At 47.1% G+C, this 16,503-nt stretch overlaps 1 protein-coding gene across 1 annotated transcript; it reads left to right on the top strand.

Annotated features, from left to right (window-relative positions):
- The first annotated feature begins 9,316 nt into the window (after nucleotides 1–9,316).
- CD93 (CD93 molecule) lies at nucleotides 9,317–16,170 on the top strand. The gene is made up of 2 exons (XM_033095121.1): nucleotides 9,317–11,372; nucleotides 11,643–16,170. The coding sequence occupies exons 1-2, from the start codon at nucleotides 9,460–9,462 to the stop codon at nucleotides 11,665–11,667; spliced, it is 1,938 nt and encodes a 645-aa protein (XP_032951012.1). The 5' UTR covers nucleotides 9,317–9,459; the 3' UTR covers nucleotides 11,668–16,170.
- The last annotated feature ends 333 nt before the right edge of the window (nucleotides 16,171–16,503 follow it).

Here is a 16,503-nt window from a genome sequence, read left to right as displayed (position 1 = left end):
TCAGAGGGAAACTTGACATAATCCAGAACGCTTATGGGAATGAAACGCCTGTTCACTTGGTGATGAAACTTAGCTACCAGTAAAATGAAATTAAACGTCCAAGCTTATGCAGGCAATTCTATGACATGGGCAGGCACGTTAGAGGAATCATCCAGAAATGGAGATGTGGGGCCTCTGCACACCACAGGCCGTTGTTATTTTGACTCTTGTCAGTTTTAACAGGATTTAGCTCTGGTACTAGGGTGTCAAATGTGCCTTCTTGTCTAGGAGAATCCAGCTATGGTTGGAATGCCTAATTAATAAGGACTCTTCTCTGCCATTGTGCCCGTGGGGACAGACTCTCTTGTGTCCATCTCCATTCCCTATCCTCAACATGTCACCACAGCCACCACTACTAGCAACTGCCTATGTTACCTAGGGGCTCTCTCTGGCCACTGGGGTCCCAACCCCAACCTGTTTGCCCTGACTTCTTCTCCTTACCCCTTCTCTCTTCCCAATAGGTGGAGACATGGAGACAGAGAGAAACAAAGCAAAAGTAAAAAGGCAAGTTTTTATTATTTCAGGAAAAAGGATATTAAAAATGCAGCCTGGTTTACTTTCAAAATGACTGCATTGAACTAAATTCAGTCAGCCCATTCTTTATGGGATATCAAAACAAGAGCACTCTTTACCTGTTTGCCCAGAAGTGCCCTGATCAAGGCAATAGATGTAGTCGATCACTCTGCATGTCTTGCTTTGCTCCTTTTGATCTGGCTTTCCAGCCCTCACCTCCTCCCACTGTGTGGAGAGGTTCACAGTGTCACACTGACCTTTCATAGATGGGAAATCAAGGGCATAGGAGAGTATAGTCACTCCCTGAAGTCAGAGATTGGACCAAGCATGAGAAGAGAACTCACAGGGCACCTTTATCTGGAAACTGGGGCTCTGACCTCTGGCCTTGCACTTCAGGATGACAGGGAGGTCTCCAAATTTCTGTGGAATAGCCATGTGGAATCAGATTCTGGGGCCTCCAGGGTGCCCAGGGAGCTCCATAAGTCCCGAGTGGAAAACCCAGCACTTGACTGATACATCTAAATGTTGCACAGGCAAGCTCCCACAGGCAAGCTCCCAGCTCACCTCCAAGAGAGACAGGCTTGGTGCTGCCCCAGGGCCTGCACCTGGTATATCTATTCTCCAAACCAGGGTTGCATCAGCACCCGTGAGTGACAATTACAATGGAGTGCACCTGCCACCTCCTCTATACACACCCCAGCCAACAGGGCCCAGGCCTCTGAAGGTATACATGCCCTTGTAGTGCAGCAGCCCCTGGGTGCCCACACAGAGCTGGCAGGTCCCGGATGCCCAAAACAACTTGTGACCCCAGGGGTGGGGTGATGGATTGACATAAAGATGCATCACCCCACTGATGGACCACATGGTGTCAAAATCTTCAAGTTAGGCATGGACTCTGCTATCCCATGGCAGGTGAGGAAAACTCACTGGGCACACATTGAGATCCCAGGTCACAGTGCTGACTTTGAGAATACACATATACCATCCTATGCCCTATACACATCTACCTGGGATCCTGAGTTAGAGACACGTATGGCCATGCCCACCACCTTCTCTCCATGCATCTCCCCAGGCCATTGTAGCAGGTGGTCAGGCCTCTTTGGGTGCCAGTGCAGTGCTGTCAAACACTGCTCTACCTCTGGATCTTAGAGAGGGTGTTGTGGTGCTGACACTTCATCTGTGTGGGATGTTATTGGCTTTCTGAGAATCAGTGAAGGCAAACAGGGTAACTATAATTGTAAGAACTGTTAGTAAATGTATAACTGTGTTTGCATGGCTAATAATGGCAACTGGTGATGAAACATTGTGCTAAACGCTTTACTAGGCCATCTCATTTAATCTGCATGTCCCTCTAGCACGTGACACTACTTACACATTAGGAAATAGAGGCCATAGAGGAAAAATACTTACCCAAAGTCATACGGCTAGTAAGTGTCACATTTTGACTAGCAATCACACCTACAGAAGATGGGAAGTATCATTTCCCTTTGCATTAAATCACTTGGGTTTAGGGATGTGAGCTGAGCCAGGCCATGCAAAGGCAGCAGAACTGACCTGGGAAGATGGGATCCGGCTTTTTTGTGCGCTCCTGGAACAGGACGCATGGCTGCAACCCAGCCTCTCCAGCTGTAAAATGTGGTCCCAGCACTTACCTGAGGGGTCCTAGGTGTAGACATGGACACACCTGGCACCAGGTATATTCTCATGCATGCTTGAGATATCTGCTTCTCCAGATCTAGTCTGTTACCGTCAGGAATATTCAAGAGTCCCCAGTCAGTTCCCAAAGGCAACGAAATCCTCTCTATTCAACCTACATGACCTCTCTTTCAAACAGCTATTGTGTTATTCTCATTTCATGGAGAATCGAATCTTGGCATGTGCAAATAGATCATTTTTATTTCTATAAAATTATATTGTCTAAACAGGGCTAAATTGTTATGAAAACTTATTGCAACCACTGAGAATGTTGTAAATGCTGAAGGGATCCTGTACCTCATTTGGGTCATTTCATCCCTGGAGCTGTGGCTGCAGATTAAATGTGTGAAGAGATCCTGTCAAAAGCACAGTTCCTCTCTGTGATTTATCTCTTTCCAGATGATGACAAGTGGCCTTTGTTTATCAAAGCCAGTTTCCAGGAGGTGAGAGCAAGTTAACCTTAAAAACAACCAAGCAAGTTTTCTATAAATATTGTTGTGCATGATAAATTACATTAGAAGGCTATTTTTGAGATGTGGAAAAATCAATAATGCTCTAGAAGAATGTTTACCCAGACAAGGAGCCAAACAAAGACCGGGAAGCCTCTGAAAAACAAAATCTCCCAGTCTCCAGCAAATATAACAGGGGTTTTCTCCTCTTCGTTTTTGCCTTGGTGAGAGCAGAGGCTGGAGGTGTGCTGTCTGCCTTTCTCTGTTTCCTTGTAATCATAAGAACAGGACGCTTGTCTATGCACCAGCCCCCACAGGAAATGCTTACAGCTATTGTCTCCTTTAATTTAATACTCAGGGTAGCATCATGGCTTCCTGACCCTTATTGTTCCTGTTTGACAACCGAGAAAACCAAGATCTCTGGAGATGAAGAGGTTGGGTCTAACTCCAAAACCAGTAAGTGGCCAAGCTGAGGATCCAGTTTCAGTTGCTAGAGGCAGAGTCTGGGGGTGGGGTGGGAGGTATCTCAGCTCCTCTGCCTCCTGGTATAACAATTACTCACACCTCCTGCAAGCACTGTTCTGAGAGCTTTCTAAGTACTGATTCATCTAATCCTCACAAAGCCCCCCCTTCTTACAGGTGAGAACACAGTCACAGGTTGTTGTGCCACACAACACGAAGAGAGTGGTTCAGCAGCTTGTCTAAGGTCACATAACTATATGCATCAGAGCAGGATTTGAACCTAGGGTGGATGGATGTGTTCTATCTCTTCAGTGCAGAACAGTTGGAAAATCGATAAGCCAAGCCCCTGGGAGAAATCTGTCCTATTGTGGTTTTGCACAACTGGCGTACTTGTACTCCAGGTGGGTGAGTGCAACAGCTCACACATCTGTACAACAAAATTGCTTTCAGAAATAATCATGTCGTTATGAACAATAATGATTTTTCAATTTGTTCTTTAGTCTTAAAACAAGCTGTTAAAAAGGGTGAAACTTCAATTAAAAAAAATGTTATTCAGATTCAGTTAAATAGCTCGAGTATGAACTAAAATTTGCACTTCCGTTTTAAATTTTCAACCACAAAACTCCAAGTGGTCACAGAAAACAATGGAACTGAAGTGACTCACGTTCTGTTTCTTTCCCTTTATGGTCTCTGTGTTATCATCGTATATTGTGAATCAGCTCAGAAGCAGCAGGGATGCAGTATTGCTAGAGCAGGACCCCCCTCGAGCTTTGAATCCCACCTACCAGGAACTTGCTCTGTAAAGCCTGTGAGTGACTGGTGACCTGCTTTACAAGTGGTAATTTTCCAAACCCCACACAGAATATAATGCTTATTAAAGGATAAATAATTAAAAGGTGCTAATCTGAAGCTTGCATATATATTATTAAAACAATGGTGACTACCACAATTATTTAGAATTTAGACCAACAAATTTCCTTTTTTTGCGGGAGAGGAGAATTTTATAATTGACCTTGTTTAGAATTAGTGGGACTTGGTGAAAATAAAAAGATAATTAAAAAGACCAACTTTTAACTAGTTTTAATATTGTTTTAAATTTTCTGCAGACCCTGTGGAATGCACGGCCCTTCCTCTCTGGGACACACTGACTGCCCTCTCAGACCCCTGCCTACCTGGGCCATCTTTGGAACTTGCCCTTCACCCACTAGGAGAACTGCTGCTAAGAGTCCAGTGGCCAGCCAGTTTCTCCTATGCCTGTCCCTCTCCATCAAAGACTGTTCTCTGGTTCCTTGTTCAATTGTCTGGTACAAAGCACATTAAGTACCAAAACCTGTGTACCCTCCCCCTCCACATGCAGAAAACAGAGTCAGGTGCATAGTAGTGGCTCATACATGTTTATTGAGTGAATGAACAAATGGAGGAGAGTGACTGATACACACCGGGCACCTGTTGCATATTCTAGAACAAGTGCAGCATGCTTTGAATATCCTCCTTAATTCAACTTTTTAATTTAAAATATAAAGAAGAAGTCAGATGTCTGAATGATTCATAAACAAATCACTCTGTTCTAGAATAATTGAGATTTTAAACTATCCCTATATTAGCAACTAGAACGGCATCCATTCCCAGCATAGTGCGAAGTATTTTTAAAGATAATTTAAAAATAAAGCTAAGAGCATTCACTGAGACTCCAGAATGAAAGTGGATGGTGTAGGGCCATGGCTCAGGGCACAAACTATACTGTTAGGCTTGTGATTGTTCTAGAATATTTAAAATAGCTCCCACTCAAAGGTCAACCAAGGAAAGTGTCGAGTCCAGCCGCAACACAGGCAGTGAGCAAAGGAGAAGGGGCGGGGAAAGGTTTAAAAAGTAAGAAACAGAAAGTAAGAAAGTTATAAATCAGGGGGCCAAGGGTCTCACAGCCTCAAAGGACTGAGAACCCCAAATTGGGCAACCCTGTGGCTTTTATTGATGCACACACACAAGAAAGCAACATTATTTTCTCCACTGTCTGTGAATTTCACACATTATGCTAAGAAACTGATTTGAACTAATTACTCTTGCCTGCAAACAGCTGAACTGTCAATTTCAGGATGTACCTCCCCAAGAGACAAAACCTTTATGCCAAAACTTACTGAAATGGATAGATGGAGAACTGATGTTATTATACCATTGAATCTCTTCCCAAGCAGGTTGTGGGAAGGAATGCAGCCACAAAGGCAGAAGCTCTACTTAACCAGGGGAAGGTGGGGGTCTATGCCCACCTCTATCAACCCCATGGGTTTCCTGCTGGTCCCCACTCCACTGTGCGTGGCTTGAGTTGTCCCCCCAGTGGGGAATCTTACTCGTCATTGGCTGACCAGCCATCCTCCGGGGCCAAACAGGGAGACATAAGGTGTAAGCACAAAAGTGAAGCAAAGTCCCTGAAAGGATTAGTCTCACAGACTCTCCTTTCTTTAGGGGTAGGTACGAGGGGACAGATGGGTAGGCTGCTACGTGACAACAGGAAAGCTCTCTGTTCTCCTGTTCTTTAGCTGTGAGTCCTCAGAGAGGTTTGATAAAATCTGCACTTTAAATAAAATGTGATGAATCATCATTCATGGGGAGTTCCACACATGAGGTTCAGAATTTCCTTCATGTTTGCATCAAAGGATCTTAAATACTTAGAAAAACTCAGCCAAATTCCACCAATAAAAGTAAGTTCTCCTTCTTTTGCTGAGCTAGCAGGCATGGTGTCCCAGCCCCTGGGGCTCTCCTTCTACCTCCTCTGTGAGTGGGCGGAACAGCGAGGAGACCTGACACTGAAGAAGTCAGGCTGTCAGATCCTAGGTGATTTAACCCAGCCAGCTCTGCAGGCCGGCAGGCCGTCACTAAAGGATCGAGGGACAGAGTGAAAGTCTGGAGTTCTGGGCCTGGAATAAGGATTCAGGCCATCACTGACAGCCTCCTACAAAGCAAGCAACCAGGAGAAGTATTACCTGCTATGAGTATACGCCAGGCTGCATTGCAACCCGAGGCAAACATTGTCAGATTGATTTTAGAGAATGTTAAGAAATCATCTACCAAATATAAACATTTAGAAATGCAGCTTCTTTCAAGCAGAGGTTAATACTGATCCTCACTAAGCCTAAATATCCAGCTACACTGGCCAGGAGCTGAGGACACTAGCCTTCTCAGGTCCCCTTGAACCTGGTTGCTTCCCCAGGTCTGGGGGCAAAATCAGAATCCCGAGGAGGCAAGTCATGATGAGAGGGGTTCTCTGGGAGCTTCTCAGCCCCAAGAGGCAGACCCATCTGATTGCTATCCAGCCCAGGCCCTGTTTTCCCACTTCCAGTGGACATAGCCTTCCAGGATCCTAGACCCTGATGGCATAAGCAGGAAGCCATGAAGTCCCCCTGCATACCTCCCATGCCATCCAACCCCCATTCCGTGCAGTGCCAAGAATGACCTGATTTGGAACCTCATCACCTCCTGAATCTGCTATCCCTCATCCAGGGGCCCAGCCCAATCCAAGTTACAATGGCTGGTAACTTTCCAGTGCCTGGAAACCTGCAGTCATCTGCTGAGTCGTCCTCACTTTGCTTGGGGTCCATCAGCCTCCTCCCCACTCCACAGCAGGAGACACTCTTTTTCACATACATCTCAACTTATCAGTCCTTTGGTGTCTCCCCATGGATTTAAGAAGTCCCAAATCATCACTGTTTGGACTCACAGGAATCTACCTTCCCCAGACCCTCCCTCTCATTCCTCGGGCTCCAGTCTCCCTGCCCTTCCTCCTTCACTCTCCATGAAGGCCACAACCCTTGCACCACAGGGTATTGGTATGTGCTGTTCCCCTCTATGGACATCATTGCCCCTCATAGATATTCCTCCTTTAGATTTTGGCTTCATTGCTATTATTCCCTAGAGGAGATTATCCCAATGGCCCACCACCCTCCCACTAGGTCAAGACCTCTCTTGACACCCTGAACTTCTCCCTTTGGTACCTGTCACAGTTGCAACTGTTCAATGTGCTCAAATCTGTCTATTGTAATATACTTCGAGGATCACGAAGTCAGAAGTTCCCTTCCAGATTCCCAGTGCTGAGCCCAACACATAGTAAGGGCTTAAAGAACTTTGGTTACATGAATGAATGGATGGGCTGGTGGGCAGACAGATGGATGGGTGGACGGATGGATAGGTGGGCAGATGAATTATAGGTGGATGGATAGATGATGGATATATCTCCATAGGCACCAAGGAGCACAGGGAAGATCCCTTGTGTTCTGAGAGAAGGTCACTGGACTATCTCAAATACCTTATTACAATAAGTAGGACATAAGGAACACCTCTGAAAGATCTCCAACTGGAATCTGAGATGGTCACCTTGGGGAGGCTGAGAGTCAGTGAGTTCCTAACCCCATACAACCCTAACTCAAATCTCTGTAGAGGGCCAATGTGGCAGATGCTGGTACCACACAAATAGCCCCCTGGCAGTCCCCTGTGATTCTCCACCTGAGCATTCCCTCTGGTGTACTTGGTCCTCACTGTCAGCCCAGAGCTCCAAAGAAAAGGTGCCACCAGTGAGGAGGGAGCTGGAAGAGAACTGCCCCAGCCCCCTACCCTCAGCTGAGAATGCTTTGCCATGTGGCCTACACTATCTCTTAGAGTGTCCCAGGGAATGGAGCTCCAGGAGCCCCAGTATCACCTGATCCTTCAGTAACCCTGTGTTGGCTCCTCCTTTCCCTGTCTCACTTCTCCCAAAATAAACTATTTGCTCCAAATCCTTGTCTTAGGGTCTACTTCTGGGAGACCCTACCAAAGACAGCCTGTCATGCAGACACTCTGATCCCACTCCCCACATAAGAATGTAGGATATGGTAAGGCCAAAAAGGAACACCAACGGAGCCATAGATAGTCATACCACTATATATTCTCGCTGGCGGCTGGGTTGGAGACACAAAAACAAACATCCACCAGTACTCCAACAAGGGGTCTTCCTGCATCCCAGTCTCGCTGGTGGCTGGGTGAGACACAGGAAGTAGGATCCACACGATCCGCAATCCTCCGTTTGCTTTTCTGCCTGCCAACCAACCAACCAACCAACCAACAGAGCCAGGCACTTATATCAGTGGCTAATTGGCTAACTGGTTACAGCTGATGGCCCACCAGTCACAATTGATGGCTGTCAACTGACTGAGCTAGCACCCTTCCACGTGAGGTCGAGAGCCCGGAAACTGCTCTCTGGGACTCTGTCCCCACACAGCCCCAATGAGCAAAACAAGTCTGTCTGTGATGCAGGAAAAGAACCTTTGAAGTCCAGGGCCTTTGGTGAGTTGCTTGCTGTGCAAGAGGCGGTCAGTGATGGCCTGAATCCTTATTTGAGGCCCAGAACTCCTACCTGTCCTAGGATCCCTGAGTGGAGGAGGCAGACATCAATTCCAGGGTCAGGAGGCCAGAAACGTTTTTGTTTTTCTCTTTCTCATGCTTTGTGTTACACTGCCACCTCCCAACACAATATTTGCTCTGTGAAACCCTGAAAACTGCTAAATTTCACCCAATTTGTTTTAATGTCCTTGAGGAGCTTGACATTATATTAGACACTCAGACATTCCCACGGCCCAGTTCCTATTTAAAAACTGCCTCTCTATTTAAAGTTCACTATGGGGGAATAAAAGAAAAAAGATTCCCAAAGTTGAAGGGAACATGAGATAGGAAAAAGGAAAATCCAGTTTGTTTCTAAAAAAGGCTGAAAATTATAACCATCCGTGGCCTCGTGTCTCACGTCTGAGGATTTTTTTCCCCCTTCTGGTTGTTTGCAAACCAAAGTGGAATTTTATTATGGATTACTCAGTGAGCTTTTTCAAGTTCCTAGCCCCCAAAATTCTCTACTCACTCTGTAGCATGCCATTTAAGCTCCTTGTGCGGATGGGAGAGAATGGAATCAAAATAAAGCAGCTGGTGTTCCAGAGCTGTAAACCTCTTTCCCCCACCCCCTAAGCCGTCACATTTCCCCAGCGTTTAGCCAGGGATCCAGCAAATCTGCCTGGCTCCTTTTATGAACAACAAAACCATGGTGAAGGCAACAGGAGTCAGAAAACTATTCACTGCAGGAAGTTCCAGTATCCGGTGAGAAATAAGAAGTACAGCAGTACAGGAAGCGCCTTGGGTCAGGAGGACGTGAAAAGCCTGCAGTCTTTGTGTCCTGCTCTGTACCAGAGTGTCAGTGTCTAAGCCCTTGGTGTCCCTCGGAGCTCAGCTGGGGCAGCCGCTGTCACTGCCAGGCTTCCAGCCTCCCACTGAGAGCAACACAGAGGACACAATGGCCACCTCCACCAGCCTGCTGCTGCTACTGCTCCTGAGCCAGCCCTGGGCGGGGGCCAGTGCTGAGACCCAGGCTGTGGTGTGCGCGGGGACTGCTTGCTACACGGCCCACTGGGGCAAGCTGAGTGCGCCTGAGGCCCAGCTTCACTGCAGCAAGAACGGGGGCAACTTGGCCACGGTGAGAACTGAGGAGGAGGCCCAGCACATCCAGCGAGCACTGGCCCAGCTCCTGGAGCCAGGGATGCCTTTGGCAACCCGGGTGGGCAAGTTCTGGATAGGACTCCAGCGAGAGAAGGGCAAGTGCTTGGATCCCAGCCTGCCTCTGAAGGGCTTCAGCTGGGTGGGTGGTGGGGAGGACACACCTTATGCCAACTGGCACAAGGAGGCCAGAAGCTCTTGCATCTCCAGGCGCTGTGTGTCCCTAATGCTAGACCTGTCCCTGCTTCCCCTCACCAGCCGCCTCCCCAAGTGGTCCGAGGGCCCCTGTGGGAGCCCGGGTTCTCCTGGAAGCAACATCGAAGGCTTTGTGTGCAAGTTCAGCTTCAAAGGCATGTGCCGGCCCCTGGCCCTGGGAGGCCCAGGTCAGGTGAACTACACCACCCCCTTCCAGGCCACCAGCTCCTCCCTGGAGGCTGTGCCCTTTGCCTCTGTGGCCAATGTGGCCTGTGGGGATGGGGAAAAGAGTGAACAGTATTTCTTCCTGTGCAAGGAGAAGGCCATTGATGTGTTCGACTGGAGCAGCTCGGGTCCCCTCTGTATCAGCCCTGAGTACGGCTGCAACTTCAACAATGGGGGCTGCCAGCAAGATTGCTTCGAGGGGGGAGATGGCTCCTTCCGCTGCGGCTGCCGCCCCGGATTCCGGCTACTGGATGACCTGGTGACCTGTACCTCCCGGAACCCTTGTAGCTCCAGCCCCTGTGGAGGGGTGGCGACATGCGTCCCTGGACCCCTTGGGAAAAACTACACGTGCCTCTGCCCCCAAGGCTACCATCTGGACTCAACTCAGCAAGATTGTGTAGATATGGATGAGTGCCAGGATTCCCCCTGTGCCCAGGAGTGTATCAACACTCCTGGGGGCTTCCGCTGCCAGTGCTGGGTGGGCTATGAGGCCAGCGGCCCTGGAGAGAGGGCTTGTCGGGATGTGGATGAATGTGAGACAGGCCACTCACCCTGTACCCAGAGCTGCACCAACACAGATGGCTCCTTCTACTGCTCCTGCAAGGACGGCTATGTTTTGTCTGGGGAGGACGGCACCCAGTGCCAGGATGTGGACGAGTGTGAGGGCCCAGAGGGCAGCCTCTGTGACAGCTTATGCTTCAACATGCAGGGGTCCTTCCGCTGCGGCTGCTTGCCAGGCTGGGAGCTTGCCCCCGACGGGGTCTCCTGCATCGTGGGGCCCACGTCCCTAGGAGGATTGGCTGGACCTCTTCAAGGGGAGAACACAGGAGGTAGAGAGGGGAGAATCGTGTCTTCTGCCACAATGTCAAGTCCAACTGGGGACCCTAAGGGCACCTCCAAGGTGGCACTCACCATGAGGAAATCCTCCCTCCCACCCAATGCCTCTATCACCCCTGCCCCACCCAAGACACTGACCCCCAGTAGGTCCCCTGGCATCTGGATTGAGCCCAGCAACCACCACTCCACAACCACCACCAGCCATGAGGAGTCTACGGGTGAGGATTTCATGGTCCAACAAAAGGATGACGGCACTGATGGGCAGAAGCTGCTTTTGTTCTACATTCTGGGCGCTGTAGTGGCCATCTTACTCTTGCTGGCTCTGGCCCTAGGACTGCTGGTTTACCGCAAGCGCAGAGCCAAGAGGGAGGAGGAGAAAAAGCCCCAGAGCGCAGCAGACAGCTACTCCTGGGTTCCAGAGCGAGCTGAGGGCAGGGCCATGGAAAACCATTACAGGTAAAGAGGCCTGAGGTTGCCCAGGGGACAGGATGGGGCCCGCACAGAGAGGTGGGCGGGCAATGACCTCCTCACAAACAGGCAGAGGGCAGGGGCAGGGGCTGTCCATGCTGGATAGTAAACCCAACACTGCTGTCAACCCATAGACACACTGAAGCTCCCTTAGGACAGTTGTGCTGCCAACAGCGTCGGTGCACATGGCCTGCTCCAGGGTCTCATCATGCATAGCAGGGTGCAGCAGTTTCCAATGTTATCTTTTGTTTTCCATAGTCTGACACCTGGGACGGACTGCTGAAGATAAAGTGGTCCCAGAGACACTGACAGTCAGCTGCCACCATCTTCAGAGATTTATGCTCCCTGTCAGAAGGCAGGACCCACATCCTTCTAAAAGACTGGACTGGAATCTTAGCAAACAGTTGTAAACTTTCTCCTTAAAAGCCTGGCAACTTGGAATGTGCAGGTATATTCTATGTGTGTGTGATACTCCTGAAGTTGTGCGTCACTGCAGGAATTTTGTGAATATTAACAATTCTCACTCTCTCTTGTCAAATTCAAGTGTGACTGATTTCATTTTTTGCATTCATTCTGAATTGCAAGTTTGGTGCTAATGGGCTCCTTTCGAACTGCTTCTCTGCTGACAGGAGTTATCTAAGAAGAAAAGGGGTCTGATAATGCTAATTAGGACTGAAATGGTGTGTTCCTCTTAGTATAATGGAGACTAAGTGAATTAATAGCTTAATTATATAAGAAGCTCTTTTTTGTTTTTTGTTTTGTTTTGTTTTGTTTTTGTCAGAGGGAAACTGTTCAGGACTGGGAACATCTCTTTACCTTTACGGCTGTCCTTGATATTGTTGAAATCCTCCACATTGACCAGAAATCCACCTAAATGCTTAGGTAGCAAGGAGGCAGTTTGTTTAGACATACATTTCCTTGTTCTTAAGTTACTGATGATAGTCTTGGATTTATTTGCCAGTGAAGCCTGAAAAATGTGGTAAAAGTTATATGAAGTGAGTTAAAAAGGTTTTTGAAAACAAATAACCTAAAGTGCTGGAGAAAGAGAGGCTGGGGTTTGCTCCACAAGCATTTAAATCTAAATTCATCTAAATGTTCTGATGTTAACACACACTTGACTATTGATGAGATGAAAACTCATAAGGAAAAAAGCCAAGGACAACTTGTCTCTGAGCCAGTGCAGCCCCAAGACACCCTCCATCCTGGGCTGCCTGGCCTTCACCTCATGCAACTCTGGATTTGGGTGTTTGACTGTAGATAGAGAAAGCACCAAAAAGTCTATCATTCTGATTGTTTCTATAGGATGTGTGAGAGAAATGATATGCTGAGTTCTGAAAGCTGTCATCATAAACTGTTTTAGCATAGTTCATAGTCCATATGGCATCCTGAGAACTTGATCCTGATTTGTGGCTGTAGGATACAAAAAAGTCAGGGATGGGTCGTGCAGGATTCTGTCCCAGTGCTGCTTCAGGAACTTGTGTCCCCTTTCTCTCTTTTCAGTAAAAAGGGTGGGGGTGGGGGAGAGAAAATAACTAAAATCTTTTGCAACTGCAAAAACTACTCAAAGCAATTTTAATTTATATCCTCATTTGTAAGTGCTCAATTGCAAAGATTTGCCCTTAATGTAGATGATAGCATATAGTTCCACCTGACTCACCAGAAAGCAACTGGAATGGTGGGAATTGTTAGAGCTGCCTTAGTGGCACTGGGAGGCCTCTGATGGACAGGAGCTTGTCTGCTGCCAACATAGAGAAGGACAGAGGGAATGTGTTTCCTTCCAGAGACTCCAAATTCTGCTCCTCAGAAGGAGGATACCTTACTGTTTCTGGTTTTGTCTTAGAAATGCATCTGTCCCAGAGGTCCACACCCTGGGTGGGAATAGTGTCAGGTACACAGCCTTCAAAGTCAAATAAATATCCTTTTGCCAATTTTGAAATGTAGATGCTACAGTTCAGATTTTTTTCAAGACAATGGAAAACTGAAGGGGAATGATGGAAGGAAATATGGAGGCTCTTTCGTGCATAGTAGGGGTTTGGAAAATCTGTCTTTTAAAGTCAGTTTTCACTTGGAATATTGGTATTTAACACTCAAGGAGACAAAAGCTGTGCCCATTGACCACAGGACTCTTGGCAGTGTGCTGTATGGGAACCAACTGTTTGACCATTCAGATGATTTTAAAGACTTGGCCAGATGTGTTGCTGACCAGTATCTGCACTTACATGTAATAAATACAAATTCCACAGCTTTATTCCTCCACCTTTACAGTTCTTACCCTTTTCACTTGGGATAGAGGTGACATTCCTACTCTGGGCTTCACCCAAGTCCTCTGTGATCCTGTGGACCTTGAATTCGCTGAGGTCCCCAATGTGCCCTCTCATTTCAGTGTTCCATTTCTTCTATGGTCCAGCCTCATTTCCTGGTCTCTGTGTTTGAGTTCTTCTATGGTAGGAACAGGCAGCCTAGTCCCCCACACCGGGGAGACCATGTAGATCCACGCTGTGGAACCCACAACCCACAAGGGGAGATGTGGGTTGGGAAATAGCAGTTTCTTAGAGTCCCTTCTGGCAGAGTTGGTCCTCCGAAGGCCAATGAGGTCTCCTGCTCTCAGGCCCACCAGCAGCCAAGATCTCCAACCTGGGTGACCTCAGGCAGAAAATCTAATGGAAACTGCCGGCCTCAAACAGATGTTTTATTCTCCGATTTAATACTGCTGCAATTCTGTCTGAGGTACTCAAATCTTTGTATTGGGGAGCTTGGAGCTGCAACAATGGATAAACAAGTGCCCATCGGTTGCTTGGCAATTGGCAAACCACCTGTTTATCCAGAGGAGGCCCAGGTGGCTCTGCCATGACACAGCCAGAGACTGAGCATGGGGAGAGGTGGTTCTGCTATGCGCAGACTCCCCTAACCATGTCCCTGGGCCGGACAGGAACAGATCTGCTGAGCAGCACAAGTAGGACGATGGGGAGAGGGAAAAGCCTCCACCTGGCAACAAGCTCAAAGCAATGGAGACTTTTGTCCAAACAGTTTCCCATAGTTCAATAATTCTGGGAGACTCTTGGAAAAACTATATTTGAGGTAAACTCACCATCTTCCACCCTCTACCTCCCAAGGCAGATAATTTAGAGGGGATGGCACCCTTAAACATGCAGCCCACTAGACCCATTCCTGAATTTCAGGGACAGTCACTGCTTTTTCTTATTCATTGTTGGAGAGGCCTGATGCAGGAAGAAAATATCCCCAGGGAATCTGAGGCATGGAGAAAGCCAAGGATGAGGCAATTTCCAAAAATGCCTGGTGAGTGGTAGGCTTGGTGAGTGTCCTTTGTAGGATGCCCCACGACTGCTCAACAGCGTGGCCTCATGGCAAAGCAGCCATTGAGGGTGGCTTGATCATAGCCCTGGTCACATTGTGGTGCTACACAGCTGTGTGAGTGAATTAAGTGGTTTCTGAGTTGAGGACAGGAGGACTGTGGCTATAGTCACTGCCAGGCCTTGCCAGGCCATCTCTAGCCCTACGTGCTATTCAGTGATACACTAGCAACCGTTGGGAAAGGCTCCTCCTCACAACTTCCTATGACCAGGCAAACAAGTGGAATAAAAAGTTAAGCATGTAGCACATGCTCATGTACATTGTGCAGGAGGGACTGAGTATGAAACACATCTCTTTTTTCTTAAACACATATGTATGAGTTGCTGTTCTCTTTCACGTTCTAATCATGAGCGCTTGCTTGTCTGAGCATGGGACCTGGACTTTTACCACTCAGCAATCTTTGAAGAATATGGATTTGACCATTAGTTACTTTTATTCCAACTTTCTTTCCCATAATTTTTTTTTTTGTGTGTGTGTGACAACTAAGAGAAGAGAGACGAGGTTTGACAAGGAAAATGTACTAAATTCAAAATAACAGTTTTTTTAAGGCAAATATAAGAAAACCTTTTCATATTATTTTTCTTCTGAGCTTCTCCATTGTCTAGATCAGCAAAACAGGAAAGCATTGATTTCTAGCAGCTGCAAATGGTGTAATGTCCCGACATATTTCCATCACCTTAGACAATAGGTTTAGTGTGGGAATCTGAGCTATGAGCCCTGAAAGCATCTGTTCCTGTCTGGCTGCAAAACCTACTGCTTAAATCTGTGTGGTTTGTCAACCAAAAAAAGAGGACGATAATCAAAATTCTCCACGTGTCCAATAATCAAATACCTTATTCCATTCCAGATTCCGAAAACTCATACTTACTGAAGTGCTTTAAAAAAAAAAAAAAAAAAAAAAGAATTATGTTTTGGTCTGTTCTTAGAGATAATGCCCATCTATTTTAGGAAGAAACTCTGGAATTCTTTTCTTACATTGTTCCTTTTATCTACAAGGTGGCAAGTGTTTCCTTTCAGCAGATTTTGTCCCCTGGTCCCTGGGATAAAGTTCTTTTTGTATATTTGGTTTACGCTTGAATTAGGTCATATGCAAGTCTCATTCTGTGATATTAGGTGCGATTTATAAATGTCAGTAATCACTTCATGAATGCTAAATGAGTATATAAATATTTTTAAATACGTGTACTTGAAATTTGTTCCACTGAATCCGGAATCATGGAATTTCTAGGCAGGGTTTATTTTCATCCTAGGCATAAGTGCTTTGCAGTTTGCAGGGAGGGCACGCTTGAAGATTGCACTGTTCCTCAGAATTCTGAGATACCGAGAGGCATCTTGGGTCAGCCTCAAGAAGTGGCAAGTTTGTTGATCTTTGCACTCTTTGTTACACACCTATTCTAATAAACTCTGGAATACATGTGTTGTCAACTTGCTTTAATATATTTCATAACAACTCAAAATACGTGGCAGGCTGTTATTCTCAATCATTAAATGTATCCTTTGTCCTTTTCAAAGAGTTGCTAAAGGAAGGTGCTTTGACTGCCCAGTTAGCACATCTTCACCTACTAGAGGCAGCACTAACCCCAGAGCCCTGACTGGGTGGATACTAGGCACTGCCCTCCTGCCTGCACCATCACTAGAACTCTGCCCTCGGGAACATGGAGATACAGAGAGACTGAGCTGCAGTGTGACCAGTGTCCCAGCTGAGACCCAGGCCTGACTGAATGCTTCCAGATTTTGCCTCAGATCC

The sequence above is a fragment of the Rhinolophus ferrumequinum genome, chromosome 23 (genome assembly GCF_004115265.2).
Source record: "Rhinolophus ferrumequinum isolate MPI-CBG mRhiFer1 chromosome 23, mRhiFer1_v1.p, whole genome shotgun sequence".
Taxonomy (NCBI): Eukaryota; Metazoa; Chordata; class Mammalia; order Chiroptera; family Rhinolophidae; genus Rhinolophus; species Rhinolophus ferrumequinum.
Note: the sequence above shows the minus strand (reverse complement) of the source record. Positions and strands in the feature narration are given on the sequence as shown.

What these genes read in the sequence shown, in the direction of transcription:
- CD93 (XM_033095121.1), top strand. Translation starts at nt 9,460, where the DNA reads ATGGCCACCTCCACCAGCCTGCTGCTGCTACTGCTCCTGAGCCAGCCC. An exon ending in GCCATGGAAAACCATTACAG is followed by an intron (nt 11,373 to 11,642) that starts GTAAAGAGGCCT and finishes TGTTTTCCATAG; the next exon opens with TCTGACACCTGGGACGGACT.